The 26,332-nt window shown below is 40.9% G+C and overlaps 1 protein-coding gene across 1 annotated transcript in view; it reads left to right on the plus strand.

Moving 5' to 3' along the window:
- LOC136677504 (D-glucuronyl C5-epimerase B) overlaps positions 1 to 26,332 on the plus strand; it is a 51,240-nt gene that overhangs the window by 16,425 nt on the left and 8,483 nt on the right. Inside the window, exons 2-3 of the mRNA XM_066655066.1 lie at positions 9,846 to 9,956; positions 17,117 to 17,622. Of these exons, the coding sequence (XP_066511163.1) occupies positions 17,130 to 17,622 (493 nt within the window). The 5' untranslated portion in view covers positions 9,846 to 9,956; positions 17,117 to 17,129. The remainder of the gene's footprint in view (positions 1 to 9,845; positions 9,957 to 17,116; positions 17,623 to 26,332) is intronic.

Here is a 26,332-nt window from a genome sequence, read left to right on the forward strand (position 1 = left end):
TTGAGGAATTATACAGGACTGCAAATGTCATGTCTGAGCATGGGACTATTAGGCAAATCACTGTGCAATCTTTATAGGATGCTATTATGCACAGAAGCAAGAACTGACTTTCAGGGAAAAAAAACAAGTCATCAGCAGGATGCCGCTGTCACAGCTGTGTTGTTACTGCAGTTAAATATTGTTGCCGTTCCCCCATTATAAGTGGGATGTTGCCTCTCTTTTTCTTTCTATTCAGCCTCAATAAATGTATTTAGAAAATTAAGGCATCTTTTGCTCTTTGTCACTGTGCGTTCAGCTGTTGTAATCAAACCGCTGAAGCTTTATTCTGAACTTCTAGCTGTGAATACATCCCAGCTTCTGCATCCGTTTGACACAAAGATAAATCACTGCTGTCATTCCTCTGCATTTGTTGTCTGATTAGATATATTAGAGATGTTGTCGGATAGTTCGTGTTCCTGTTGGTTTCGTCATTTTTCAAACAGTGGGGTTTTCGTTTAATGGAGCTTTCCAAATCACCTGTGTGACACACGTTGTTCTCTTGTCGTCTCGTTTGGTACGTTTTTCCCTCCCCTTCCTTAGCCTTGAGGACAGATTGGCATGAAACATCATTGAGCTTGTTATTTAAGTAGACTGCATCAAGGCTGACACTCAAGTACCACATTATTTTGCCAGTGAACGTGTAGATTGAAGCAATGCCTCAAGTTTAATGACTTTTATATCCAGTGATAAGTTAAAGTGAATAGCCCAGAGTCCTTTTGCCTTTCTCCATTTCTTTTCTTCTTATTTAATCTTAAATGATTTCCTAAATAATGCAGTACTTTTTATTCTGGTCTTTATCTGACCTCATGGTGTGAGGGAGCTATAACATCATGAGCTAAAAATCAGTTTTTTTACGAAGCATGCTAATATAAAGCTGTATATGATGTACATGTCACTGAGGTAGAGATCCTGTCACTAATTGCTTTTAGAAATAATTGATTTTAGAAATAACTGTCGTCAGCCCCAGTGGCCTTGGAAATAACTGTATTTAACACTGCCTTTAGAGGGTATGGTAACATTTTATTTGAAGGCTGCCTATAAGGGACTTCACAACGCATGCATTAGAATTGAATAACATATATTGAATGTAGTTTAGTGAGAGTTGTATCAGTATAACCAGAGCATGTAAGGTGCTTTATGAAGTAAATGAATTTGATAAGCGAGGTAAATTATTATCCAATAACTAACCAAGAAGCTTTTTCATTCAAATTTAAATGTATTTCCTTTCACAATTTGTTTCTAGTAGACATACTCACCATTCAGTTGAGGAATACATTTAATATTCATGCATGGGAGCAGCTGGTCTTGTTGGTAAATCTACTGAAAAATGAAGCACACTTCTAAAAAATATTCACATTGGGGACCAGTTTTGAGAAGACGATAGCAGAACTATGACAGGGTAACATCGAAAGCAAATGTCTGTAAGTGGTATGACTGACAACTATTCATCCCTATTCTCTGAGATGGCGTGATGCTCAGTGTGGTGAGGAAATTGCACATGGATGTGCAAAAGTACAGAGGATGTGATGAATGGTGTCAGCTTTCAAGAACTGCTGAGGTAAATTAGGCCATCACCAGAGGCATGTATTAATGTTGTTTTGGGCTCTTTAGCCAACTTACATTAGGGCTACTTACAAATGCTAACTTACAGGGTTAAAACAAGGACCTAGAGCTGTCATTGTGAAAGAATCTCCTGAGCTGTGATTAAATGGGGCTCAACACTGTTATATGCGATAGTACCTCCACAAATGACTTAATTTGTCCTGATTCTACTGCTGTACTCCTAACTGTCAGCTGGAATCATCCTGAGCTGTTTCGCAGGTGGGCTTCGATAGTTGGATGATAGGTTGCTAGATAAGATCAGATTTTGCATTTTTTTTAACATTCATTACACACATTAGTGTAAAACCAAACAATGGAAAACAAAAGCAAAGTATAGATGTGATGTTGATTGCCGTTCCCTGTCTTTGGGCAGTCAGTTTCACTGTATAACAATATTGCAGTTACTGCGACAGCCCAACAAGGGATGCTTTTTTTAACCATCGTAAAGAATTTAATCGAGGTTTGAACACATTGTCTAATGAACTGGCTCACACCAGAACAGTTTTCCTTTATATAAACTTTATTGCGTACGAGTTCCTGATCTTTTTGCCGTGGTGTAGCCTGGTACCAGCTGTTCGTGAATACTCAAGTACTGCAATGTGTTATTCAGTTGCATACGGCTCTGTGCAGGTAGGCTTCAGTTAGTGTTTCTGAGGATTGTTTTTGTTTGCTCTTTTCTAACATGCAATGAGCAGCTGATTTACAATGTGTCAGCTCCAAGTCTGCTAACATGCATTTGCAGCATGTTAGCTTGGGGAAGATTGCAGAAGAGATTGATGGGAAGGCTTGGTTCCGGCTGCCTGCTGCAGATCATTGTCAGCCAGTGTTTCAGATGTGCAAGAGGAGTGATGGATGTCCTGAAACAGCCTCTCTTGTCCCAATTATTCATTCTTTCTTTTGCGCTCTCTCTCTCTCTCTCTCTCTCCTGCTCTTTCTCATTTATGCTCTCATCTTTCTGCCTATGTCTTTCTCTGCTTCCATGCATCCATCTCTCTCTCTCTCTTTGTGCTGGCAGGTTTTTTTTTTCTGTTGAAGCATGAATCATAAATCCTGATATGAAAGGGAAGCCTTTGATTAGTGAATAATATTTTGCGCATATGCGCAGTTCAGATATGGGTGAATAATCCTCCCCCTCTCCTTCTCCTCCTCTGCTCTCCTCCTTGGAAGCCCTTCCTCATCCTCCTCTTCTTTTCCCCAACTGTGTCTTATCAGCTGCTCCATGCCGATATCGCACTGAGGCTTTTGAAGCACTCTTCATTGAAAGGCATTTGATTTCACACATTGGCTGTTTAATATTCCAGACTAGTTAGCAATCTTTTTAGAAACCAACAAGGTGCTGAAGATGCGGGCCTGGCCTTTTGATTTTCACACAGCTCGCTGAGGTCCTCTCACTTTGAGACCCCAACAGGGGAGCCAAGATGGCATTGTAAAACAACCTTCTTTTCTGTGTGTGTGCGAGAGAGAGAGAGAGCGAAATAATTATTTATTTATATACTGATCGGACCTGACTATTTTCATCAGGTTCAGTTGAGTTCAAATTGAAAGTAGTTAGTAGTTATTTTGGGCGGCACGGTGGCACAGCAGGTAGTGTCGCAGTCACACAGCTCCAGGGACCTTTAGGTTGTGGGTTTGATTCCCGCTCCGGGTGACTGTCTGTGAGGAGTTGGCGTGTTCTCCCCGTGTCTGCGTGGGTTTCCTCCGGGTGCTCAGGTTTCCTCCCACTGTCCAAAAACACACGGTGGTAGGCTTTGGACCCACCGTGACCCTGAATTAGATGATAAGCGGTTACAGATAATGGATGGATAGTAGTTATTTTGGGTTTCTCGTAATTCGTAATTTCGTATATATATTTTGTTCTAGTGAAATGGGTGAGGAGGTGAATTGACAGGTTATGTCACTTGAACATTATCCAGAATCAAAATGTTTGGGATGGAATGATCTGATTATGTGACACCCTCATTAGGTAACTTCATTCATTCATTCATTCATTATCTGTAGGTCCAGAGCCCACCTGGAATCATTGGGCGCAAGACGGGAATACACCCTGAAGAGGGCGCCAGTCCTTCACAGGGCATTAGATAAATTAGTACTGTATAATATAGTGTGTGCTTCCATGCATGGGTGTTTCACAGTTAATTCAATGCTGAAAAAGTGGAAATGAACACAATTTTTTTTCAGTCACAATATAATTAGAAAAATCATAAAAGTCTTTCCCATATTGTTCAGCTCAGTTTTAATAGGCTGTGATTAGAAATGTGAGTTTGATTTAGCCTCTGTTCGTCCATGGCATCTTCGAGGGCAGAATATTGTATTAGTATTTGGCTATCATTCAGGCTTCATTAAAGCTGTAGTGTGAGTGCGTATGTATGTGCAAGTGAGAGAGAGTAATGGTGTATTGCTGTATCTCTGCTTTCACACTGGGTGGTTTGGTGTGAGTAACACACTCCCTAGAATCTCTCATGCGGCGTGGGTCTGTTCACTAGCGTCACTGAAGCATTAGCCTATGTGAACCATGCGCTCATCATAAATGAATAATCACACACACCCCACAGCCAGGAGCCAGCTTTTGGCCTGGCAGCCGTTTGAGCGTCGGCTTGTTTGGTTTCTTGAGTTGAGGCAGGCTGCCTTGTCCTCTTCAGCCAGAGAGCTTTGAAATCTCAACCTTTCCTCGCCCCGTTTTATGTGTCAGGGATTCAGGCTATTTATGCATCAGGAGATGCAGCAGCGAGTCCGACCTAGGCTTTCAACTCTCTTCCCTTTTCAAGTCTCTGAGCTCTAGGGCCTGCGTGCCGGTTTCAAACCCAGCTGGAACGCCTCTGACATGGCGGCGCTCTCGCTGAAACCTCCCTGAGCTTCCCTAGAGCCAGAGTCTGTCCTGAGGTTTGCTAAAGAGGCCTTTCTGAGGTAGCCTAGATAAGAAATCTTTTTAAAAGACTTCATTTGCATTGACTTCACTGCACCGCATGAGCATTCATTAGTACTCTATGGGTTTGAAGTCATAGCTTCTCTTTGAAAAAGGTCTCATTTTTAGATTTCTATGAGCTGTGCTTTCTTTCAATTGATTTGTAACTTTCCAAAATGCAAATAATACAGTGGGGAGAAAAAGAATGGAAGATTTGACTTTTGCTTTTTAACAGAACGCCTCGATTCCCTGTTTGGCGTGGGTCTGATGTGACACATTTGCAGCTGCATTCATTAATGTTCAAAATGCCCAAAAAAAGAAAACAAATGGAGATGTAGCGATGTCATCCATCTCATCTCTGAGGCGAGAGACCGAGACTGAAAAGGTACTGAGAGGTATTGAGTAGTCATGAGCATAAGAAATAGTCAACAGTGAAAGAGCTGCTGCAGTCAGCAGCCCTAAATCCACAGTGGACACTCGAGGCTTATCTTGAAGTAGACTCGGGGAGAGAGAGGGGGGTAGCAAGGGATGGTTGGAGGAAGAGACGAGAAGAGAGAGGGAGTGAGGAAAGAGAGAGAGAGTGTCTCCCAAATATATGCAAAGCCTCTCGGAGAAGCATAGGAATTTTCCAGCCAAGCCCTATATCCATGAGAGCCGGTGACAAGCCTGCCGCATCTCCCCGACCGCAACACTTCAGCCTTTTAGCCCCTTTTTGTTCCAGTAATCCAGTGTGACGGGGCAGGCCGTTTTTCCAGGGTCAGAGGGGCCGAGCAGGGGAGGGGCAGGCGCATCATGGAGGCCACTTTTAGGACCATTAAGTGTTCAGGGGGCCAAGCGACATCCATACAGGATCACACAAAGAAGTCTTTCTCCGGCTTCTTCTTTAGCAATGTCTCCATGCTCTTCCCTCAGCAATTCTGACGGTTCCTTTTTGGTGAAATGATGAAGAAATTGAAACTTTAAGTAATAGTTGCCCTCAACTACCACATCATGCAGTCCAGGAGCGTTCCATTCCCTATTCTGCTCTTACATAGACCTTTCAGACTCTTCCATATGGTGAGATGGGCTCAAATGCTCTCTGCATTAAAATTTTCTTTTGCTGGACCATACTTACAGGCACCATATCTGGCAGACTGCTATAAATCAAGGATGAGACAGATTCCATTTCCCTTTCAAGTGCACATCTATTATTAAAGTAGCCATATTTAATGCAGAGTGGAAATTAGCTGGGAAAGAGACACTTCTTCTCTTGACTTTATATGTTGCCAAATTGAGACGGTGCATGTGCTTCTCGTCCTCGGACGACGGCACAAGACCAAACTTTTTGCTCTTTTCTCTTAAATTTGTTTGATTGTGTTTTCTCTTGCATTGTTGATTCTTGAAAGACAGTATTGTTTTCAGGATGCAAGATTCATCTCCAGAATAGGTCTCTTTCCAGCCGAATTGTATGTTATTATTATATTATTGTTTTATTATTATAATAAAGTTATATAAATGATTCATAAAATGGATCAAAAAGTGTCTCCAATGATCACATTAATCATTTCTATAATATCATTGTTGCAGCCCTAGTTACGTTATTGTTTAATTTTATTCCATCAGTAACTTACTTTGTCAAGTGTCCTCTCTCTTCCTCTTTACAGAAAAATGATGGATCTCTCTCTCTCTCTCTCTCTCTCTCTCTCTCTCTCTCTCTCTGCGGAAACAGTTCTGGGTATCGTTGTCTAGGCAGTAATCGAAACTCCTCCATGAATGTTTAATGCCCATGTCCTCCTGAATACCGAAATGGAAAGATGGAGTGTGAGGTGATTTGATGTGAATGTATTCATATCCTCAAAAAATCACAGCTGAAACACTGATGATACTTAACTCTGAAGGATGGAATCCAAGTATACTTGTCTCTTAATAATCTTTGTATTTAGTTATCGTCATGTGGGTTATCTGCTAGGGCGTGTGTGTGTGTGTGTGGGGAGATATGTCCAGATTGGTTATTCTCACTCTCCCACTTCATTTGTATCCAAGCGTGGTAGAAGTGTGAGAGCATATGGATGGAGCGTGATTATGTAGAAGTATGTTTTGGAGACAGTCCAGATGGCCCAGCAGGGAGCTTTAGTGAGATGTTCTTCTGCAGTCAGGAACTCCCTGGTCAGAACAGCTCCGTTGGCACTGCTGTGTTTTGTAGAGAGAAAACTTAGAACTGTTTCTTTGTCTTTCTACGTCTTTTATTTGACTGCACCAGGTGTTGCACCATCCACTCTTCAAAATATAGCGCTTGTTGACAGGTCCAGAATTTCAAAAAAAGATTTTAAGCAAGTTTTTCGAGCACACACAATTACATTATATTGTATTTTCTTGTTGTTTTATAAAAACCATACACTCTTAGCATAAAAGGTATGGTAGAGTTACAACAGCGGTTTTAAATCCAGCTGTGTTCCCTAAAGGTACGTTAAATTTTCTTTTCCAGGAGGAAAGGGGAATATTTGTGAACTTTTATTCTAGAACGGTATAAAATAACATAATATACGCCCTGGAGGTGAAATGGGGCGTATGAAATCAACACAACTTTTAAAATCTGCAATTTACAATTGTACAATTAGTACAATAATGTTCCCTAACTGAAGGTACATGAATGTACCCTTGAGGGTTATACCTCAGTGACAGCAAAAGGTACCACCACAGTGACAATTTTTCTGACAGTGTAGTTAAGTGTTTACTGTGGGACCTCGTAATCTTAGCCTAAGTTAAAATGGCTGGTTTTATGTGTATGAAGTTATGAGCTTAATATTTGACTAATGTTAAATAGACTCCGGCGGCACAGTGGTGCAGCAGGTAGGCAGGTCACACAGCTCCAGGGGCCTGGAGGTTGTGTGTTCGATTCCTGCTCCGGGTGACTGTCTGTGAGGAGTTGGTGTGTTCTCCCTGTGTCTGCGTGGGTTTGCTCCGGGTGCCCCCGTTTCCTCCCAACATACGTTGGTAGGTGGATCGGCGACTCAGTAGTGTCCGTGTCCGTGTCCATGTGTGTGTGTGTGTGTGTGTGTGTGAGTGTGTGTGTGTGTGTGTGTGTGTGTGTGTGTCTGCATTGGCCTGTGAAGGACTGGTGCCCCCTCCAGGGTGTATTCCCACCTTGTGCCCAATGATTTCAGGTAGGCTCTGGACCCACTGCGACCCTGAACTGGATAAGCGGTTACAGATGAATGAATGAATAAATAGACTTCAAAATCCTATTTACAAAAATACATGCAAGAAAATTGTGGAAGTAATTGTTTGAATAGATCACCAGTATTATTTCGTGATAAATTACATTTTACATATTTTTCCACTCTCTGAAAAGTTACTGTTTAAGGTGGGTGAGGTTTTAAAATTGTATATTTTTTGTAATTAAAAAAAAAATTAAACACTTTACTGACAATGTGAGCTGATATTTATTTATTGTTTTTATTTTTATTTATTTATTTTTTTAAAACCCTCTGTAAATGGCCACAGAGCTTGTTAGTGGTCCCCCAGCACTCTTTCTCTGGGCCTGATTACTGCAGCATGTAAGACCCTGTTAGTGTGGCCACATGCGGGAGCTCTGTTACAGCAGGCTTTAAGCTCCCTATGACTGTCCAGATGCACATACCAGAGGGAGAGCTAGTTATCCTCAGGGAACTGCCACGTTAGCATGCAGAGCACACTCTCTATTTCTTTCTTTCTCTCTCTCTCTCTCTCTCTCTCTCTCTCTCTCTCTCTCTCTCTCTCTCTCTCTCTCTCTCTCTCTCTCTCTCTCTCTCTCTCTCTCTCTCTCTCTCTCTCTCTCTCTCTCTCTCATGTTAAGGTGGTCTTGGTCTTCCACACAGTTGAACTGTCTGTATTTAGAGGTAGGAAGTATGATGATATTTTATCATTATTATTTTATAAAGAGTTTTATAAAGAGCATGGAGGGAATATTGACAGTAGATCAACACTGAAGAAATTAAAAGCTGCTCTTTTGGAGTTTGTGCAGCATTGGCTTGAGGTCAGTTTTTGAAGAATCACTCACTTTGAATGTGATCACAGACACCCTAGACCAATATGATGAGAGTTTCTAATACATGCTTCTTGTATTAGCTTTTAAAATTTGTTTATCTGACCCCACCCACGCCAAGTCTTATTCTTGCACCTTTATTGCTGAGCTACCACAAGCTGCTTCTTCCTTGTAATACAGCACGTTACACACCTCTTACACACTTCTGAGCGGTGGCTCAGCTTCATCTTGTGTGTGTTAAGGGTTCAGTCTTGCTGCCGTAGCCAGGGGACTCGTGCCGTTTCTCTGCGTTGTTGAAATGAGCTTTGCTAAAGCCTGTGTGATCTTCTGAAGACAGCTGGGCCGATTGAAAAGCCTGTTTAATGTCATGCTTCTTGAGTGTGCTGCCCCCCGTCTCCTCCGTCCCAAACGGAGCTCTACAGCTTAGCTAAGTGCAGCCTGAAAAAAAAGTCTGGCTCAGTTTTTATTGGTGGTCTAGATTATTTAGGGTAATAACGAGTGAACTGTATGTTTAGGAAAGGTTATGAGGAGACACTACCTTTTAGACAAATTCAGATAAATATGATGCTGGTCACTCTAGTGCTGTTGCTTGTTAGACAGTCATTATAACCTAATGGCATTGTTAGTGTTAAGCCACATCACATTTTTCCATAGTATATAATAATTTTTTTTAAATCAATATGCTCTTTGTGAAATGATTTAGTACCTAAAAAACAAACAAATAAAAAAAGAAAAAGAAAACCTCTCCTAATGTGCTGGGGGAAGGTTATATGGTGGAGTTTAATTATGGGGTGAAGAGCTCAGACAGACCTGGGGATATAGCAACTGATTGTCAGCATATTAATGACCTGGCTGTTGGAAAGCCCATAAATTCATTATAGACGTAATATATATTCATATCTCTACAGATGTTTGTTGTGGATTATTTACAGCCTCAGAGTGTCGAAAAACTTACTTTAACCAAAAGTAAAGCTCTTTTTGAGACTTGCTATTAGTTATGTTCTGCTTTTCCTTGCACTGAAATAAACACTGAATTTCATTTGATTTCTGTTTACGAAGTGTTCCGTATGAATAGCTTGTTATAGTTGAACACACTGTGGCACTAAAGGAAGCCAAACAGGACTAATTGCATTGTTTTATTTGTACAGTGTTGATGGTATCTGTTATGTTTTTAAGCATATTGTTTAGAACACTCATGGTTCCCACCTCTGTGCACACCTTTATCCACGTTTATCACTCCTCTAGCACTACAGGCTTAATTTCTTCAGTGTATAATAACTGCCATTTCCTTTATTGCAGGTTGGGAGGAGACTCCTTGGAGCACGTGTTCAGATGGAGTAGCATAGAAGTCTAAACCAACAGCAGAGGAGATGAGGGCTCATACACACATTCTCTTGTGAATGGAGAAGGGTAAGCCTCATAAAACATACACAGTGGGCTATGGGCTCCCCATGCTGTAGTTACCTAATCTGCAAAGAAAAATAGTTTGTACAAACAGCCTTAAGCCTAGCCCCAGAATGTCTTAATCTTTATAGCTTGTGGTAGATTACCTAAAGTCTAAAAAGATGGAGAAGAAAGGAAGGAGAGCAATCCTCTGTTTATTAGTTCAGATTGGTGCTTTGTTAGGGTTTTCTGTGAAAAATCATGGTGGCTGTTGGATGGTCTAGCCCCATCTGATTAAAGTATAATCCTCAGACTCCCTGCCGGTTCAACATGTCATCCTCAGGAAACTATTATGAATCGCCTCTCCCCACTGGAGCTTTCTCCTCAAGGCTTGTGCATGTCGTATGGCTAAGTAAACGGTCAGACACTGGAACCTTCTCCAAAGCTAAGCTTAACAGAAGCTCGATATCTCTCATGTCTTAATATAGGCAGAAGTAAACTCTTGGGTTTTGCTCAAACTGTTTTTAAACGGGGCGCTTGCTCAGTAATGGTTCCACTGGACAGCTTGTTTCTCTCTCGTCTTCAGTTGATGAGAAATGTGTTTAATCCCTCCCAGGCCGTAATATTGTAAGCTTTTTGGTAATAACAGCTCTAATCCCCCGACTACTGATGAATTGGATGAGGGGCATTAGCTTCAAAGCAATTTTCTCTGTCCACCCCCTGCTTGAGGAGATATTAAAAACTATTTCATTGTGCTTTTCTAATTTAAATTGACTTTTTTGTTTGGCCTGTAAAAATTGTGAATGTTGTACTTAGAGGTTTTATTTATTTGACAGTGGTGTGCTAATTAAAAGATAACCACACACTCTGTAAGGCACAAACTTCTTTGTATAGTTGCAGGACACCACATAGTCTCTTCATAATTTCAGAAAAGTAATATAGGAACATTGCCTCTTGACTTGGGTAGTCTTCTTTAGGTACTCTGAAGGTAGTCTTCAGCTTTAATGCCATTTTCCCAAAGTTTAGATTTTTATTTTTTTAATTAATTTATTTAATGAATGCACTGCAACGTCTTGTTTAGTTATCACGAAATTTTCTTAGCACACATTCATAAAATCCTGCCTGGATCCTTGCCAGTTTCTTTGATTCTTGATTCTGTGTGAGATCTGTAGATCTGCTGGACTAAGAACGTCCCATCTTTCCAGAAAACCTGAAAAGTGATAGTTTTATTAATTATTAATCCCAGTGTTCTTGTATCCCCTGGGTATTGAGGCTAAGGCTTTATATTAGGCCTTTCACAATTATTACCTAATTGACTGATTTTAGACTTTTTTTAAATTGATTTAAATATTTAAAGCTGGAGGAGATCATTTGTTTTGGAATCTCAAACATGGCATGGCAAAATTAGCTGTTGTATACATTTGTTCTAGTTTACAAACAAAGTTTTTACATTAAAGCTTCATGAAGTAAACCAGAGGATGTTGTAGTTTTAAAAACACCATGCAAAGTGTAACCCTGCCAGAACCTATAAGTAGGAATTCAGGATTTAGAGGAAGATGCAAAACAGGACAATAACCAGGTTATAGTCCGAATTGGAAAGCAAACTTCTGCATGACAGTATAAATGGTTCTTTTGGTCCACGAAGTGGGGTACTCCTGATTGGTGAAGTTATTGACCTGAACTGAAAATACTCAACTCAGAACATTTACTGAAGAAGAGACTGAAGCCCCCAAAACCAAATCGAAAATGACAGATGGAAGAAAGATAGTTTTTGTTTTTTCATCTGGGAAAGCATCAAAGGTGTGATATGATATGAAGGTCACATTATATGAAGGAACTATGAATTAAAAAGAAATGATTATTCAGTTTGTAAAGAAATATATAAATCATCTTGAGTTAGTGTCTTAGTCCAATTCATTCATTTCAAAACCATGCTCAGCACATTTGCAGGTTTACAATGCAACATCATTTATATGAAACATAGGAAACAGGCCAAGTGTAACCCTCATAAAGCATTCCCTTCTTAAAACATAATGAATAGTTTATCTGCTACATTGCTGTTATCTTTTCCAAGTTTGTGTGTGTGTGTGGCATCTGTTAATTTAAATGGGTATGTTGATAAGGGAGCTCATCTGAACTGCCTTTCTAATGAATATTAGTCTAAATGACACACAGACACTCAAAAGAGCATTATCAGTGCGTCCTCTGTGGGTATTGCTGTCTGCTTTGTGCCACAAAGGGAAAGCAGTAATAGCTGCTTGTTTGCGCAGTACTGCTAGTATTAAATTTGTCTCGCTAAATGAGACTAGTGATGTTGTTTAGATTACCAACAAACAGGAAGCGGACGTGATTTCCTAGATTGTAGATTGCAGGATGTATAAACAAGCCTGGTGATAACCTTTTTAAAATAGTGGTGTTTTGCTTGTTTAGGTCAATGAATGTTGCCTCTTCCGACCAAATACTGGCTTGAGTGATAACAAGCCTCCAAGCCGCAGTGGAAGATGCTGATTCTCTTTGTTCCATCCCCCTCCTGAACGGAGCCAGAGAAGTGAAAATGTCAGGAGTTTAGTTAGGGCTGACACACCTGAGCTTCGACAGCCCGACTGCCGTCTGCCCTGAGGGCACCACGGCACTGCCAGAGTGTGCTTTCATACTTGGCTGCTCTTGCCGCTGTGGAGCAGTCAAAATAACACCTGAGAGGAGCCTGCAAGGACCTGTTCTTGGCCATAGTGCCATGCAGTGACATTTCCACGAGTAAAGAGTTACTCAAGCGTATTGAGAACCGCTTAGGACAAGTTTGAAATCTTAATTCTGTTTAATTAATTGCCGGTTTAGGATGCAGTTCAGTAACAGTGACCGTCTTAAGTTGTGCATGTAATCTTATGAAAGCGCTTGAATACTTGGGCTGCATTTATAGTTTGTTACGGCACCCACTGAAGATAGCATTTCAGTAACTGATGCATATCTGTATCTGATCAATATCTGCAGTAAATGCTGGATCATATTTTAGAGGAATAATTCTAAAAATATTTAATCCAGTCATGCATCACATCTAGCCTGAAATGGCTTACACTCACACTGTGATGTGGCTTGGTTATGTACGTGTTCCTGTGAGATTGATGTTTGAGTAGTTATTTTAATATGGCCTTGCTTTATATGTTAGTCTCACGTGCTTTAATGTTGAAGCCTAGTAGTATTTAAAGAGAAAAAAATCTTATTTATCTAGAATTTGGTGTAAAACAACAGCAGCAGCTGTCCTTTTTTTAATATTGTTTTCTTGTGTTGAGCTAGGGATTTTGTACTTCTGGGTTTTTTATTTTTGTATTTATTTATTTTTTCCTTCTTAATCTTGTCTAGTGACTATAATATTATTATGTTTTTAAAATCTATTTAATATGAAAACAACCTTCTGGTTAAAACACATATTCTCAGGCTGTTATACATGGTACACGCAGCAACTCTAGGGGCAGTTATGAGAAATTAACTTGGGCTGAGTTGGCATTGAATTCTGACAGCTCTTATTATCTTTAACCCTCCCTGACTTGCTAACAATGCTCCGCAGCTGCTAGTGTAGGCCTATATTCTGTTGGCAAAGGGGTGTCGGCAGTCTCAGTCTCTGTGATGAAGTGAGCGACCTCCATACAGGCTCTAAATAGTTACAACTCCAAGACCAGGCACATTATCTCTTGGGGCCCATACCATGTTCTTTTTTTTATGTGAAAGTCTCAGGTATGGTACTGTTTTTTTGGGAGGTGAAGCATGTTGTGTTTTTTGATGAGCACAAGACAACACTCTCCACCTCGAAACTGCCTTAGGTGGCAAACAAGTGCTGAATTTATTTATTTGTTAGAACTTGTTTCACACAGTGGTATTTTGGGATATAAAAATAGCAGGGTATAGTTTCACCTTGGCAAGCAGTGTAACACCTTTAATTTTTCTTGAAGAAACTTCTGCCTTGGAAAAAAATCTGTACTCTCTGGTGAGCTGGCACGTCATAATGAAGTTCTTTAATTAGAGAGCCCTTGTCTACATCTTTTATTCCCCTGAGCAGAATTGATTTTGATTGCAGCAGCGCACCCATTTTACATGATAAGGTCTCAGAAACAATGCAGCTGTCAACATGAGCTTCTGCATTCATAAACCCACATTCACAGCTGAAGCCTCTAGCCCTCTCTGCATTATTTCTGGGTGTATAGAGAACATGCTGCCGGTGTGAGTGGAAAGAACAAGCATGGATTCTCTGGAGTGAATCTGTGGGACTGGTGGTGCCATCCGTGCTTGAAAGCTCAGCATTCACTGCTCCCAGTTCCCCTGTGCCAGCTCCATGCTCCCCCCCAACTGACAGCCATTACCAGCCTACAATAACACCTACTGTTCCCAGAGCCCAGGGTGCCAGCAAAGAACAGCAGCCCTGGGGTGATGGAGTTGTGCTAAGAGATAGCTTTGTGGTTTTTCACCTGTTTGTGGGAACCATAGTCCTGGTCCTTGAACTAGCAGTTAGGGCTAAACCTTAATCGTTTTATATTGACATTGCAATTAGAAACAAGACAACTGTCGAATGAAAGAGCTGCTGTTTTTGTTTTATATATATAATTTTTTTTAAACCTAATCACCTAGAGCTTCTGAGACATCTGTCTGTGAATTAGACAAATCAAGTGCAATCTAACAAGACCACGTAAACCCAGCTAATGCAGGTTAATTCGTCAAGTCTTTAACCAATTAATTCTTGACCAGAACAACAGTCCTGGAGCTTATCTTAAGAAAAATATGTACAGTTTTGATCGAGAGCACAATAATGGCCAGCAAAATAGCAGTTAGATATTTTCCCCAAAGCCTTTTATAACAGGGAGGCTTTGAGAAAGAAGGTAATTGATCGCCTGCTGTGTAAGTTTCTGGACCTGGAGAAGAGAGAACAGGGCATGAATCAGTTTGAGGATGCGGATGGGGCGTGGCAGCTGCCTGGACAACGCACTGCCTAGAAGAATGAATAATAAGGTTTATGGGTGGGTCTTTTTGCTGATTGATGCACTTGTTTAGTGATCATTCTTTTTTAGGATGATGGCACAGTAGTTTTTGCTAAATAATATGAATGTCATTACACCCCCACCCCACCCCCAGCAAGCAACTAGGACAATCTGAAGCTCACGCAGTTTTACTTGATGATTATTATGTAACACAGACTGGTTGGTAGGCCTAGCGCATGTAAATGACAAGCATTTAGCTGCAGCATGTGTGAGCTTGGCCAATGTAAATGATATCACATAATCAAAACACCAAATGGAAAAACTAGGATGTGGGATTACAATATGTTAATGTTTACTAATATTTAAAGGGCAGCTCATTAATTCTAATCTGAACCAGCCTCACTGTTAACTCCATCTGCTTCCACGTTCGCAACTGGTAAGAACCAGCCTGTTTGTTCAATGGGGGAGATTACAGCCACGTGACACTATTGTAGTTGGGTGTGATCATAGGATTACACAGAGCTCAGGCATACCTCCTGCATATTAGTGGATCTGAATACAAACCATCCTCAAACACAGGTGCAGATGTGCCCTGCAGCCTGGGCCACTGGACTAAACTGTTGTCTGGTGGGCCGTATGGCAGGAGCCCTACATTGACCTGGCACTCTAGGGTTGGTCTAGGGTTTGCTTTTGCCGGTTTTTCTCCCCCCCCCCCTCCGCTCATGAAAGTGGTGCCGTCTGAACTCTGCCTCCTTTCCTGAGAAAGCTGTAAAAAGATCAAATTATTTATAGTCATCGGAAAGCAGACGAGCTGCTTATCTTTCACTGTGCAGTCAGTCGCTGGATGCTGCCTCACTGCAGCCTCAGCAGAGGTGAGTGAGAGATAAGCAAGAGGCATAAAGTCAGGAAAGAGAGAGCAGGTTTGGAAATGAGAGTGAGAGAGGAAGAGAGAGAGAGAGCACTCTGTCTGCCCTGATCTTTCATCTTCCCTATATGCGATGTCATTTCACCAAATATGAGTGATCCTTTTTTATGAGGCAATATTTTATGGCTTTGGGCTCTGGCAGAGGGAAAAGCAAACTCCTTCAGAGAGCATTTTAGATGTGAAATGCAGCAGCATGTGAAGCTAGATCTATTCCCAGCTAGTTAATATGAGGCCCCTGCATTGTCAAACATCACAAATTCCTGTTGTGCCTCTGATTGTTATATTCTTGGTTAATCCTCAGTCAGGCCTTCGCTAAGCCTCCCAGGTCAATCAGTTTAATTTAGTGCGTACAGCGCTGCTTGTTTGTCTAGATGGATCAAGTCCATTGTGCAATTGATGCTCATTCTCCAGCTGCTGACCTTAGGCTCAGCTTAGCCTGTGCCGCTGAGCTATAATGATTTTTTTTATATATTTATTTTTTTTGCAGGCAGTGCCTTTGTCATTGGCGTGTCTGTGCCGCCACTGTCGGCTCAGTAATTAGCAGTGGTGGGAGGCAGCACTGTTCAAGCCTATTGATTTTTATTCCAGTCCCGGCAGATGAAATGCCAGGAAAGATGATGTGAGGGAGAAAGCCGCCCCTGCTGATTGGCATTGTTTGCCGAGAGTTGCTGTTTTACAGTGAGGAGATGAATTTAGAGGAGCTGGAAATTTGTTTTATCACACCATTTTTCTCACATTGTTAGAGCAGTCATTCTGTGAATTGTTGATGACAACTGCTGGAGGTGCAAGAGGCTGGTGGGTGACTTTGGCCCAGTGTGTAGCCGGTCCCTGTGAGAGAAGCTGCTATAATTCGGTTGCTTGTGAAAAATGATGCCGCACTATTTAAGACTTCTCCCTGAGACACCAGCGTAGTCTGCATTTAGTGCAACAGATTGCTCTCTCTCAAAGACAAATTTAGCATGTAGAATAATAACTCACTAAGGCTGGCGGCTGTTCTGCTGCTCTCTGTCACGGTAAGCTGCTCAGTATGCTGCTGTGATCTCTGGGAGTTGTATGCTAAGACGTTGGACAGATATTGAATTTATTTTTTTTCCCCTCTTGGGCTCATTCATTGAGTATTCATGTGGTGAGGAATGATATTGATTGGACCTTTTAAACTATGCTTAATATAATGTAGATATGCATCAAATTTCCTCTAACTGAATTACTGATGGACTGTAAACAGCAAAATATGAAATGCCACCGGAACCTAAGGACAGGGTTTATGAGTGCTTGTGTTTGTGTGCCTCCCCCCACAGGTGAGCCGTGAGGATGCGTTGCCTGGCGGCCCGGGTCCACTATAAGACCCTCATAGTGATCTGTGCTCTGCTCATGCTTGTCACTGTGGTGCTCTGGAACAAGTGCACCAATGAGAAGGCACTTCGATTCCTGCCCCGGGCCCCTCTGCCCCCACCCAGCCCCAGAGGCGATGGTCTTCAGCAGCAGCCTCAGCCCCCAGAGCCCCCACCGGTGGTAGGAGGCGTTCGATACGAAGAAATCGACTGCCTGATCAATGATGACATCACCATCAAAGGGCGGCGGGAGGGTGGCGAGGTTTACCTGCCGTTCAGCTGGATGGAGAAATACTTTGAGGTGTATGGCAAGGTGGTGCAGTATGATGGCTACGACCGCTTTGAGTTCTCCCACAGCTACTCTAAAGTTTATGCCCAGAGAGAGCCCTACAACCCCAGCGGAGTTTTCATGTCCTTCGAAGGATACAACGTAGAAGTGCGTGACAGAGTAAAGTGCATCAGTGGAGTGGAAGGTGCGTTGGTCTATTTTTACTTTAATATTTGGTTCTTTATTCTACAGTTTTAAGGCTGTTTTCAATATTCCAGTCATGTACAGATTAATGACATTTAAAACGATAACATTAACATTATTGGAAAAGGGTATTGTAGCGGTACAAATATTTTAAAGGTATAACAGTGTTTTTAAAGTCTAGCATAACAATGAATATAGTAAGAATAAAGAATATCAAGTCTGTTATTTATTGCAAGAAAGGACAGTAGAAAATAAGTCTATACTCTGGTGAAAAATATATATGCAGTGTTACAAAAATTTACAAAAATAAATCTAGCGTCAGTAACCAAAAAGGGACAAAACAAAATTTGTAGTCGAAGTCGGAAGAGCACAAAGTCAAAACCAAGAAACACCAAACTCACAGATATCACAAAGCACAAACACGGCTGGCTAGCAGCGTACACATCCCGCCAAGGTGACGTACAGGAAACTGTGACTGGAGTGTGGAACAAACTCTGGACGGCTGAACAAACACATGGACTGAAATGTGGAACGAACTCTGGATGGATGAACAAATACATGGACTGGAACAGACAGCAGAACCTAGAAAATGACAGAAACAGATAGAGAGAGAAGACGCATACACAGCACAGCGTAGCACTGCATCAGGATCCTGCAAACGGTCAAATAATTATTTCTAAATCAGGACAATTTTTTTCTGTGGTCAGGATAAATTCATATGTAATATACACCAAACATTCATTCATTCATTCATTATCTGTAACCGCTTATCCAATGTAGGGTCGCGGTGGGTCCAGAGCCTACCTGGAATCATTGGGCGTACAGGGGGTCCTCGACTTACGACGTTTAGCGTTCCTACTTCGCATCGTAAACCGATTTTCAGTGTAAGTCGGAACATGCGTACATACTGTACGTAAATAACATTGTAAGCACACGTGAGAGAGAACGACGTAGCAGCAAGCTAAAATGGTGTACAATGCGACTGGGGTGACGCCGTCCTCCTCGGTCCCGAGTCGCGTAACCGTTTATTCTGCCACGCACACCAAACAAGAAGTTTGCGTTACGATGTTTACGACGCAAAACCACTTAAGTCGAAACAAGGCCTTATTCAGTAAATGGGAGATGTCGTAACCACAAAATATCGTAACTCGGGACTGACGTAACCTGAGGATCTCCTGTAGTCATAATGTTATGGCTGATTGGTGTATGATGTAATGTGATATTAATTTGTAAGTTCAATGTGCTGAATTTAAAATGGCTAATTTCTGATTCAGTTCCCAATAATGTCTGTGATGAAGTCTTAATCAATGTATCACAACATCCCTTATGATCAGTGTGAAGTTCTTAAATACTGGTGTGTATTTTTATACTCTATCCCTCATATTTCTGAAATTAAAGCTCTCTCAGAGGAATATGTCAGAATACCAGAAGGTAATGAATGCTACATCTATGATGGATACATACCAGGCACATGATTATTTTAAAAGTTTTGCTTTGAATCACACCTACTCCATTGATTACAAATTCCAAGTGTTATTGTTATATACTTTATTAAAGTATGTTCCAATGTGATTTCTAATAATCACAGCTAGATTTTTCAACTATTTTAAGTAAAATTTCAGATGATAAAAGAAGCCCCTGACCAGCCCTGAACTTTCTTGTGAACGGAATGTTTCTGCAGTCACTCGAATCATGCATTTATCTTTATTTTAACAAAATGGATCACTCTAAAGGCAGGATTACGGTCTCAAATCAAATTATGAATGTGTACTGGTGGGTGGGTGTGAAACCATGTCTTACACATTACTAAAATCTTTGTCAAGTGGCACCCTTCAGACCTAAATGATATTTGCTGGGTGAAAGTAGCAGTTTCCTCCATTAAGCCTAGTCTCTTAAAATCTTGTAATGGACAGGCAGTCAGTACGGGAGCAATTTGATTAAAATTTGCCCTCAGGGAATCGGTGCGGTAAAAAAGAAAGTTGTTATATCCCCAGTGGATACAGAAAATGCAGAAGCATATGTTAAGCATGGTTACCTTTAACATGTTCATATTTTGAAATGCCTAATGTCTAGTTCTGGCTGATGTGCAGCTCTTAGACGCTTTTGACAGGTTTTCCCTCCTGAGAGCAATCCACCAGCTTGTTTAAATAATTGCGTACTTTTTATGTTTGTGACTTATGTTTATGCCTCTTACCTTTTTATAGCAAAATAAATATATAATCCTTGGATATATTTTTTTCTTGATTTGCCACATTTTTAATAATCGTTTTAAAAAACGAAATTGAAGAAAATCTGAAGTTGGTTGAAATAATGATGTAAAATAATTGGATGATACGCCAACCCCAAGTTAGCTTTTTAGAGTCAAGTAAAAAGAAATGAATACTATAACTTTGTCACTGTAACTTTTTCTTTCTACATTTTGCCAGCATTCTAGGATCTAGAATGAAACTCTACTTAAGCCTTTGGTACAGTACATGACTCGGCCTATAACTTCGGAGCAGATTATAAACAGACTTTCTCACTCTACACGACTGTGTTTTGATGATTTTTATGGAGACTGGAGAAATGTCAGTCACATACTAAACGACTGGGAAACATACAGTATATGACTCCAACCTTCTGCTCAAATGAACCAAATGTGCCCCCAAACACAGATATCACGTTACCTAGGAGACACCGATACAAACATAGAAGTACAGCAGCTTGCGGCTGATACTGTTTACGCTGCTATTTGTGCAGAATTTAAAAGGGGGGAAAAAAGCTCAGCTCTTGGATGAGGTCATGGATGGTAAAATGTGGTCAACACTGTCCCTGTATAAACTACAGAGGGAGATGGAGGTAAGTAGAATTGCACATACTGCAGAATATGTTCCACATTAAATGGTTCAGAAGTATCAGACATTAAGCAATAGGGGATTTCATAATGTAGTTAAACAAATAAGGCTTTAATGGCATATCTATCCCACTGTGTTGTTTCCGTTACAGATAAAACTGGTTGTTTAGAAGCATGTGTATCACATCGTAATGTCGTAGTGTTGAGTTTTTGTGTAATATTAAAAGACAAAAGATAGTGCTGATTTCAGGCCACCCACTCTGCACCCTTAGACGCATTGCTGGTTTTCTGTATCTACTGCCAGTGTTTACTGTTTTCGTTGGTTGTTGACGATACCCGAGAATAGTTTACGCTACGACCCATGAACAGTTTACATTGCAAGACTACTAAAAAATCTAATCTCAATCAATAACCTAGGGTTATGCATTCTAAACAATTTCTTTAAGTTTGTTTAAGGGTGAGAAGGGGGATGCTGTGAGATGAGCAGCTTTATTTTGTGCAGTGATTCACTTTTTCATAGTCTGGAAGTGAAAACTGGCTTTGACATTTACTTAGCCCTACTTTCTCCTCTTGCTGGGTCAGGGAACTGCATAGGATGAAAGTTTGGTGTTGAATCTTGCTCACCCTACCATGGTCACACTCTTTTCCGTGCCGAGACTCGATGGCAACTCATACTTGAATAGTGATTTCTGTGTTCGAATACTAGCACATCTGTAGTGTAAACCCAGCTTTCAACCACAAAAACGATGTCTGATGACATGTTCTCTCTCAGTGCTCCTGTGTAACGGACCCCCATGTTGATTTGTAATTATAGTAACGTTACATTGTGTTAGAAAAACATGTTGTGACTCTTGCTTCATGAGGTTCAGTAGTGTCTCGTTTGAAGAGAGAGAGACAGACAGGCAAATAGACAGAGGCTGCTGTGTACATTAATAGCCATTTAGCTCCATAGCACAGTAAGAGTTTTCCTGGAAGCTAAACTTAAGTAATCCACCTCTAGCCTTTCATGAGTAATGGACCATCAATGGACTTGCATTAAGCAAATGAAACTGGGATTGATTCAGCTAGATTACAGGAGTTGATTATGGTGACCCTAAACTTAATGGGGACGCGTTTTATTGTGTACAGACATGTATCTTCTACTCGACTGAGGGGAGCGAGCCAGCGAAATGGAGAAATTGGACAGAGGAATGGTAGAGAGGCTGCTCCTTTGGTCATGTCCCTTGGTGTTGTTATCACACTGCCCAAGAGACATATTTGAACATGCATTTTTCTCTTAGACCTTATCTGTAGAATAGCCAAGCATCACACTCTTAGTGCTCCATCACTGTCCCTGAACTCTGACAATTCCCCTTTCATTTATCTATCACTGGCTGTTTAAAACCTCTCCGGCTTTCCCTTTTATCTCTGTCTAGGTCTTGTGCTCTCTCTATCTCTCTCATTCTCACTCAGTCTGTCTTCCTCTGTTTAGCCTATACTGTGCTTGTCTGGCTATCTCCGATGCTCTCTGGCCCACTATACATGTCTCTCTCTTTCTATCTCATGCGCACACACGCGCACGCACACCAGAAGGGAGACAGATGTTGCCAAATGACTCGTACTGCCTCTTATGTCCTTCACCTTCTCGTGAGCCTCTATCGCTCTCCTCCTGACTCCCATGCCCTTTGCTTCAATCATCTGTTTGTAGACAGAGCAGTCACAATGCACACCTCACACTGCGCTACCGTGTGCATGCAGATCAAAGTCAAAAGGGCCAATGTAAAGGTTTGCCCGAGGCAGTGCTGCTGCAGTGACGGTATATACCTTCTGAATAATTCAATGGTGGGGTATGGATGGAGAATAATGTTTTGCTGTTGATGTATTAGGAGGTTATTGAAAATCATTTCTGTTTTCAGTTTGTATGAATGGGCTGTCTGAAACGGAGTCATCAGTTTCCTCCACTCCTGGAAGCTTTCCACATAGTGCACCAAAATTGCATCATAGACAGAGTGGAGCGTGCAGTAAAGTATGATTTTGTGCAAAAAAAAAAATAAAATAAAATCAGTAATTTTTGCAACTGCTATTCAGTAAACAGCATGAAAGTGCTGTGCCATATCCAGCCATCATAATGAAGAGAGCATATCTGAAGAAGGATGCACATCTATTATTTATTCATAGGGCTCATGCAACAACATCTTTCCTGTCAGCATCATATTCGCAGTTGAACACAAATTCTGTCCGTTTAAATTTAACATAAAGATATTGTATTGATCATTAGTGCATATTGCATTTGTTCAAAAATTGCTGTTGTGGGCGAACGTTCATGATGGAGCTGTTATGATTATTTGGTTACTCTGGGGTAAGAGAACTCACTGAATGGGCAGTGCTTAGCTTGGGGTTTGAAGAGATGTTATTAAGATTGTAGGAAAACACTTCTCTCTGGTTTGTCTTAGGAGAAGGTCTGCGTCTTTAGGGTGGAACGTATGTTTGAGAGGGGAAAAAATTGCCGTGGCTGAATTTGATTTTATTTTATATTTTTTTTTAATTTATTATTATTATATTTTTTAATTAGAAAATGTGTATGTAGTATTTTACTAATGCACTAATTTGGTAACATTCCACTTCCTGAAATCTGAAACAGCAATTTATAAGTCAATAGTACAAATAGAGCAATGTGCTCATCTCAGTTTATGCTTTTCAACATTTGAAAAACATTTGAGTCACACAGCTCCAGGGACCTGGAGGTTGTGGGTTCGATTCCCGCTCCAGGTGACTGTCTGTGAGGAGTTGGTGTGTTCTCTCCGTTTCCGCGTGGGTTTCCTCCCACAGTCCAAAAATACACGTTGGTAGGTGGATTGGCGACTCAAAAGTGCCCGTAGGTGTGAGTGTGTGTGTGTTGCCCTTTGAAGGCCTGGCGCCCCCTCCAGGGTGTATTCCCGCCTTGCACCCAATGATTCCAGGTAGGCTCTGGACCCACCGCAACCCTGAACTGGATAAGTGGTTACAGATAATGAATGAATGTTTTGCTCTTCTATGAGAAAAGAGAGTGAAATCTTGAAATATCAGCTGCTGTTGGGGTCAAGGGAAAATTGGGTAATTTGCTTTTTTTGCCAAACCATAGTTTTACACTTTGACTTGTGGCTTTTTTTTTTTTTTTTGTCTCATTCAGAGAGATCTTTCATCTTTGCGTGTGTGGAGATGGGGGAATAAGACACTGTTCCTCATTGCTTACCGTTTTAAAACACACTGTGAAAATGGAGAAATGCCAGAACCATGCAGGCTCAGGCCACTAAGTCAGTGTGTTCAGGACACTGCACAATTTGAGCTATCGTTCATCAGTTCTCCCAGTCAAACCATTTTTTTTGCCTTGTAGCTGTCTCTTTTTTCCAAATGCACAAGAACATTATTCTTTCACTTTACTTTCAGCAGATTTCAATTGGTGTGTTCAGTTAGTGGTAAATGACCAAGCTTCCTTCTCTAACCACAACGCTATCTTGAAGGGGCAGGTTTGTAGTGTAATCCTTTGTGTTATGTAGAGAAATTGGGCCATCTGTAAATGGAGATAAATCCGATGGCTTGGTAAATGTGACGGAGTGTGAATTGCTCTGGCTCTTTCATTTCGTCCTGGGCCGATTTGCACGGGCACACTGGCATGTTTTCTTGTGTCCATTACTCATGGTCTGGGACTCTGGACTCTGTGAGGTTCTCATGACTCTGCTGTGTGTTTTAGAAGCATTGCTATATTAACTATTGCAAGTGTGTGTGTGTGTGTTCGTTCAGGCCTTTAGGGACTATTCAAGGTTGCAAAACATTTCCTACTTATTATCTTCCCATATCTGTGGGAAGGTTATTTTGAGAAGCATAAACATTAAAGGTGAGGAGGTGATGCAGTTTATTTGTATGTCAGAAAGCACACCTTCCTGCTCAGAGATTGATTGTTGTTATAGGTGTTACATGGGTGTGTTGTTTTTGTCTACAATCTTTGGATTCTAAACCCTTTCTTCAGCCTTTGTCTTATGTTATTAGATTTTTCAACAGAGTAGACACTGAAATATCTACGGTTGCTTGTGGACCCACTAAAGAAAAAGTGGATTAATGGTAAAGTATTAGAATAATACATGTCCTCACTATGTAAGTGGAGACAGAGCTAAATGGAGAAGGGGCGAAATGAATAGCTGCATGTGTGACCAGCTTGCAATGTTTGCCCGATCATACAAAGAGAATCCACAGCTGTGAAATAATGGGGTTCTGTTCCTTATTTCCAATGCGAGCTGCGTTTCAGATACAAAAGCAGCACTTCATGTAGAGGTAATAAGACATTAGAGCCCTGAGCTGGGAGCTCAAGGATATAGCCTATTATCAGAGCTGGGGTATGAGGGGACACACACACACACACACACACACACTTTAAGCTCTGCTGCTAAATGAGGAGAGGGAGGGGAAAGGAGAGGTGGATCATAAGTGAAATAGGAAAAATGTGGAGAAATTTGGGATGAATAAAGAGAAATGATAGAAATGCCAGTTAATGTATGATGATAGATTTTCACTGTACAGTAGTGTCCATAAATCTACATGACCATGACATAAGCGTTATGATGACTGTTCTGAAAAATGATGTTTGACACCTGTCAAGTGCTATTATTTTTTTTTTCTGATATTAGATTGAAATGATTTAGTGCAGTGACATGGCAAATTAAAACAACAAATTTTATGGCTTATTATGTATCACTCTAACATAATACCGATGTCATGCAGCTTAGAAGTTATGAAGGCTAAATGAAACACTCTTCACCTAATACCCCAGAAATTGCTCTGAATTTCAGAACTGTCTGTGTGTCATCAACTCTGTCATTGTGACATGCACAGATTTACCAAGTCTTACCCCAAATGTCATGACATCCTGTTGTCAGCGAAGAGCATCACTTGCACCTAGCATTGGTGTCCTGTCAACTGGACAGATGACACCTATTGGAATGAATGGTTTATAAAAATGTCTTATAATGTCTGGTTTTAAATGGTTATCTTCATGGTTAAATTCCAGAACTGGTATCTTCAAGAATCTTTTATTACCTTAGACATTTGATTATGATTATAAGGTTTTCTTTTGATGTTTTATTTATTTTTATTCATTTTAGCACCTTGCGCCCAGTGATTCCGGGTAGGCTCTGGACCCACCGCGACCCTGAATTGGATAAGCGGTTTTAGACAATGAATGAATGAATTTTATTTGGATTATTTGCTACTATTTTTTGTATTTATTTATTTTATTTTTTTTTCTGGGTAAAGTTTCAAAGCACGTTGAGTTGCCCTTGAGTATGAAACGTCCAGTCTGAACGTGCTTACTTGCTTTATGTCTGTGTCTTCTTGACTTATGATCACAGCCCTAAAGTAAAATGTTACTGGGATAAGTCTCCTGAAGTGGACGAAGGAAGAGCTCTGAATAGAATCTAGGCCAGACACTGTTTCTGCGGCCTCCATTTAACTCCTCATGTGGGTCCCACTTACACACACACACACACACACACACACACACACACACACACACACACACACACACACGGAGAGAGAGAAAATGGCCTTGAGGAATGCAGTGGTTCTCATTAGAGTATGTGTTAGCTTGCTGTTTGGTCCATTTATCTGTGTCTCTCCTCTGCTGTATTTTTTTTTTTTTTTTTCCTCCCCTCCTCTCTCTTATTTATTTATTTTTTTCCCTCTCTGTGCGCCTAATATTTCAAACCCAGATATAAAGCTGCAGTGTAGCTGTGTCTTGCCCTTGATTCGGTATTGAGCCGTGTGCTTTGGCAGCTTGGCCTGGAGAACAGGGCTCTAAAGCTGGAAGTGGAGCTCTTCCTCAGCTGAGATTGAGTGAGAGTGAATGAGATGAGGTGATCTTTCACCC

This window comes from Hoplias malabaricus, chromosome X2 (assembly GCF_029633855.1).
Source record: "Hoplias malabaricus isolate fHopMal1 chromosome X2, fHopMal1.hap1, whole genome shotgun sequence".
In the NCBI taxonomy this organism is placed as follows: domain Eukaryota; kingdom Metazoa; phylum Chordata; class Actinopteri; order Characiformes; family Erythrinidae; genus Hoplias; species Hoplias malabaricus.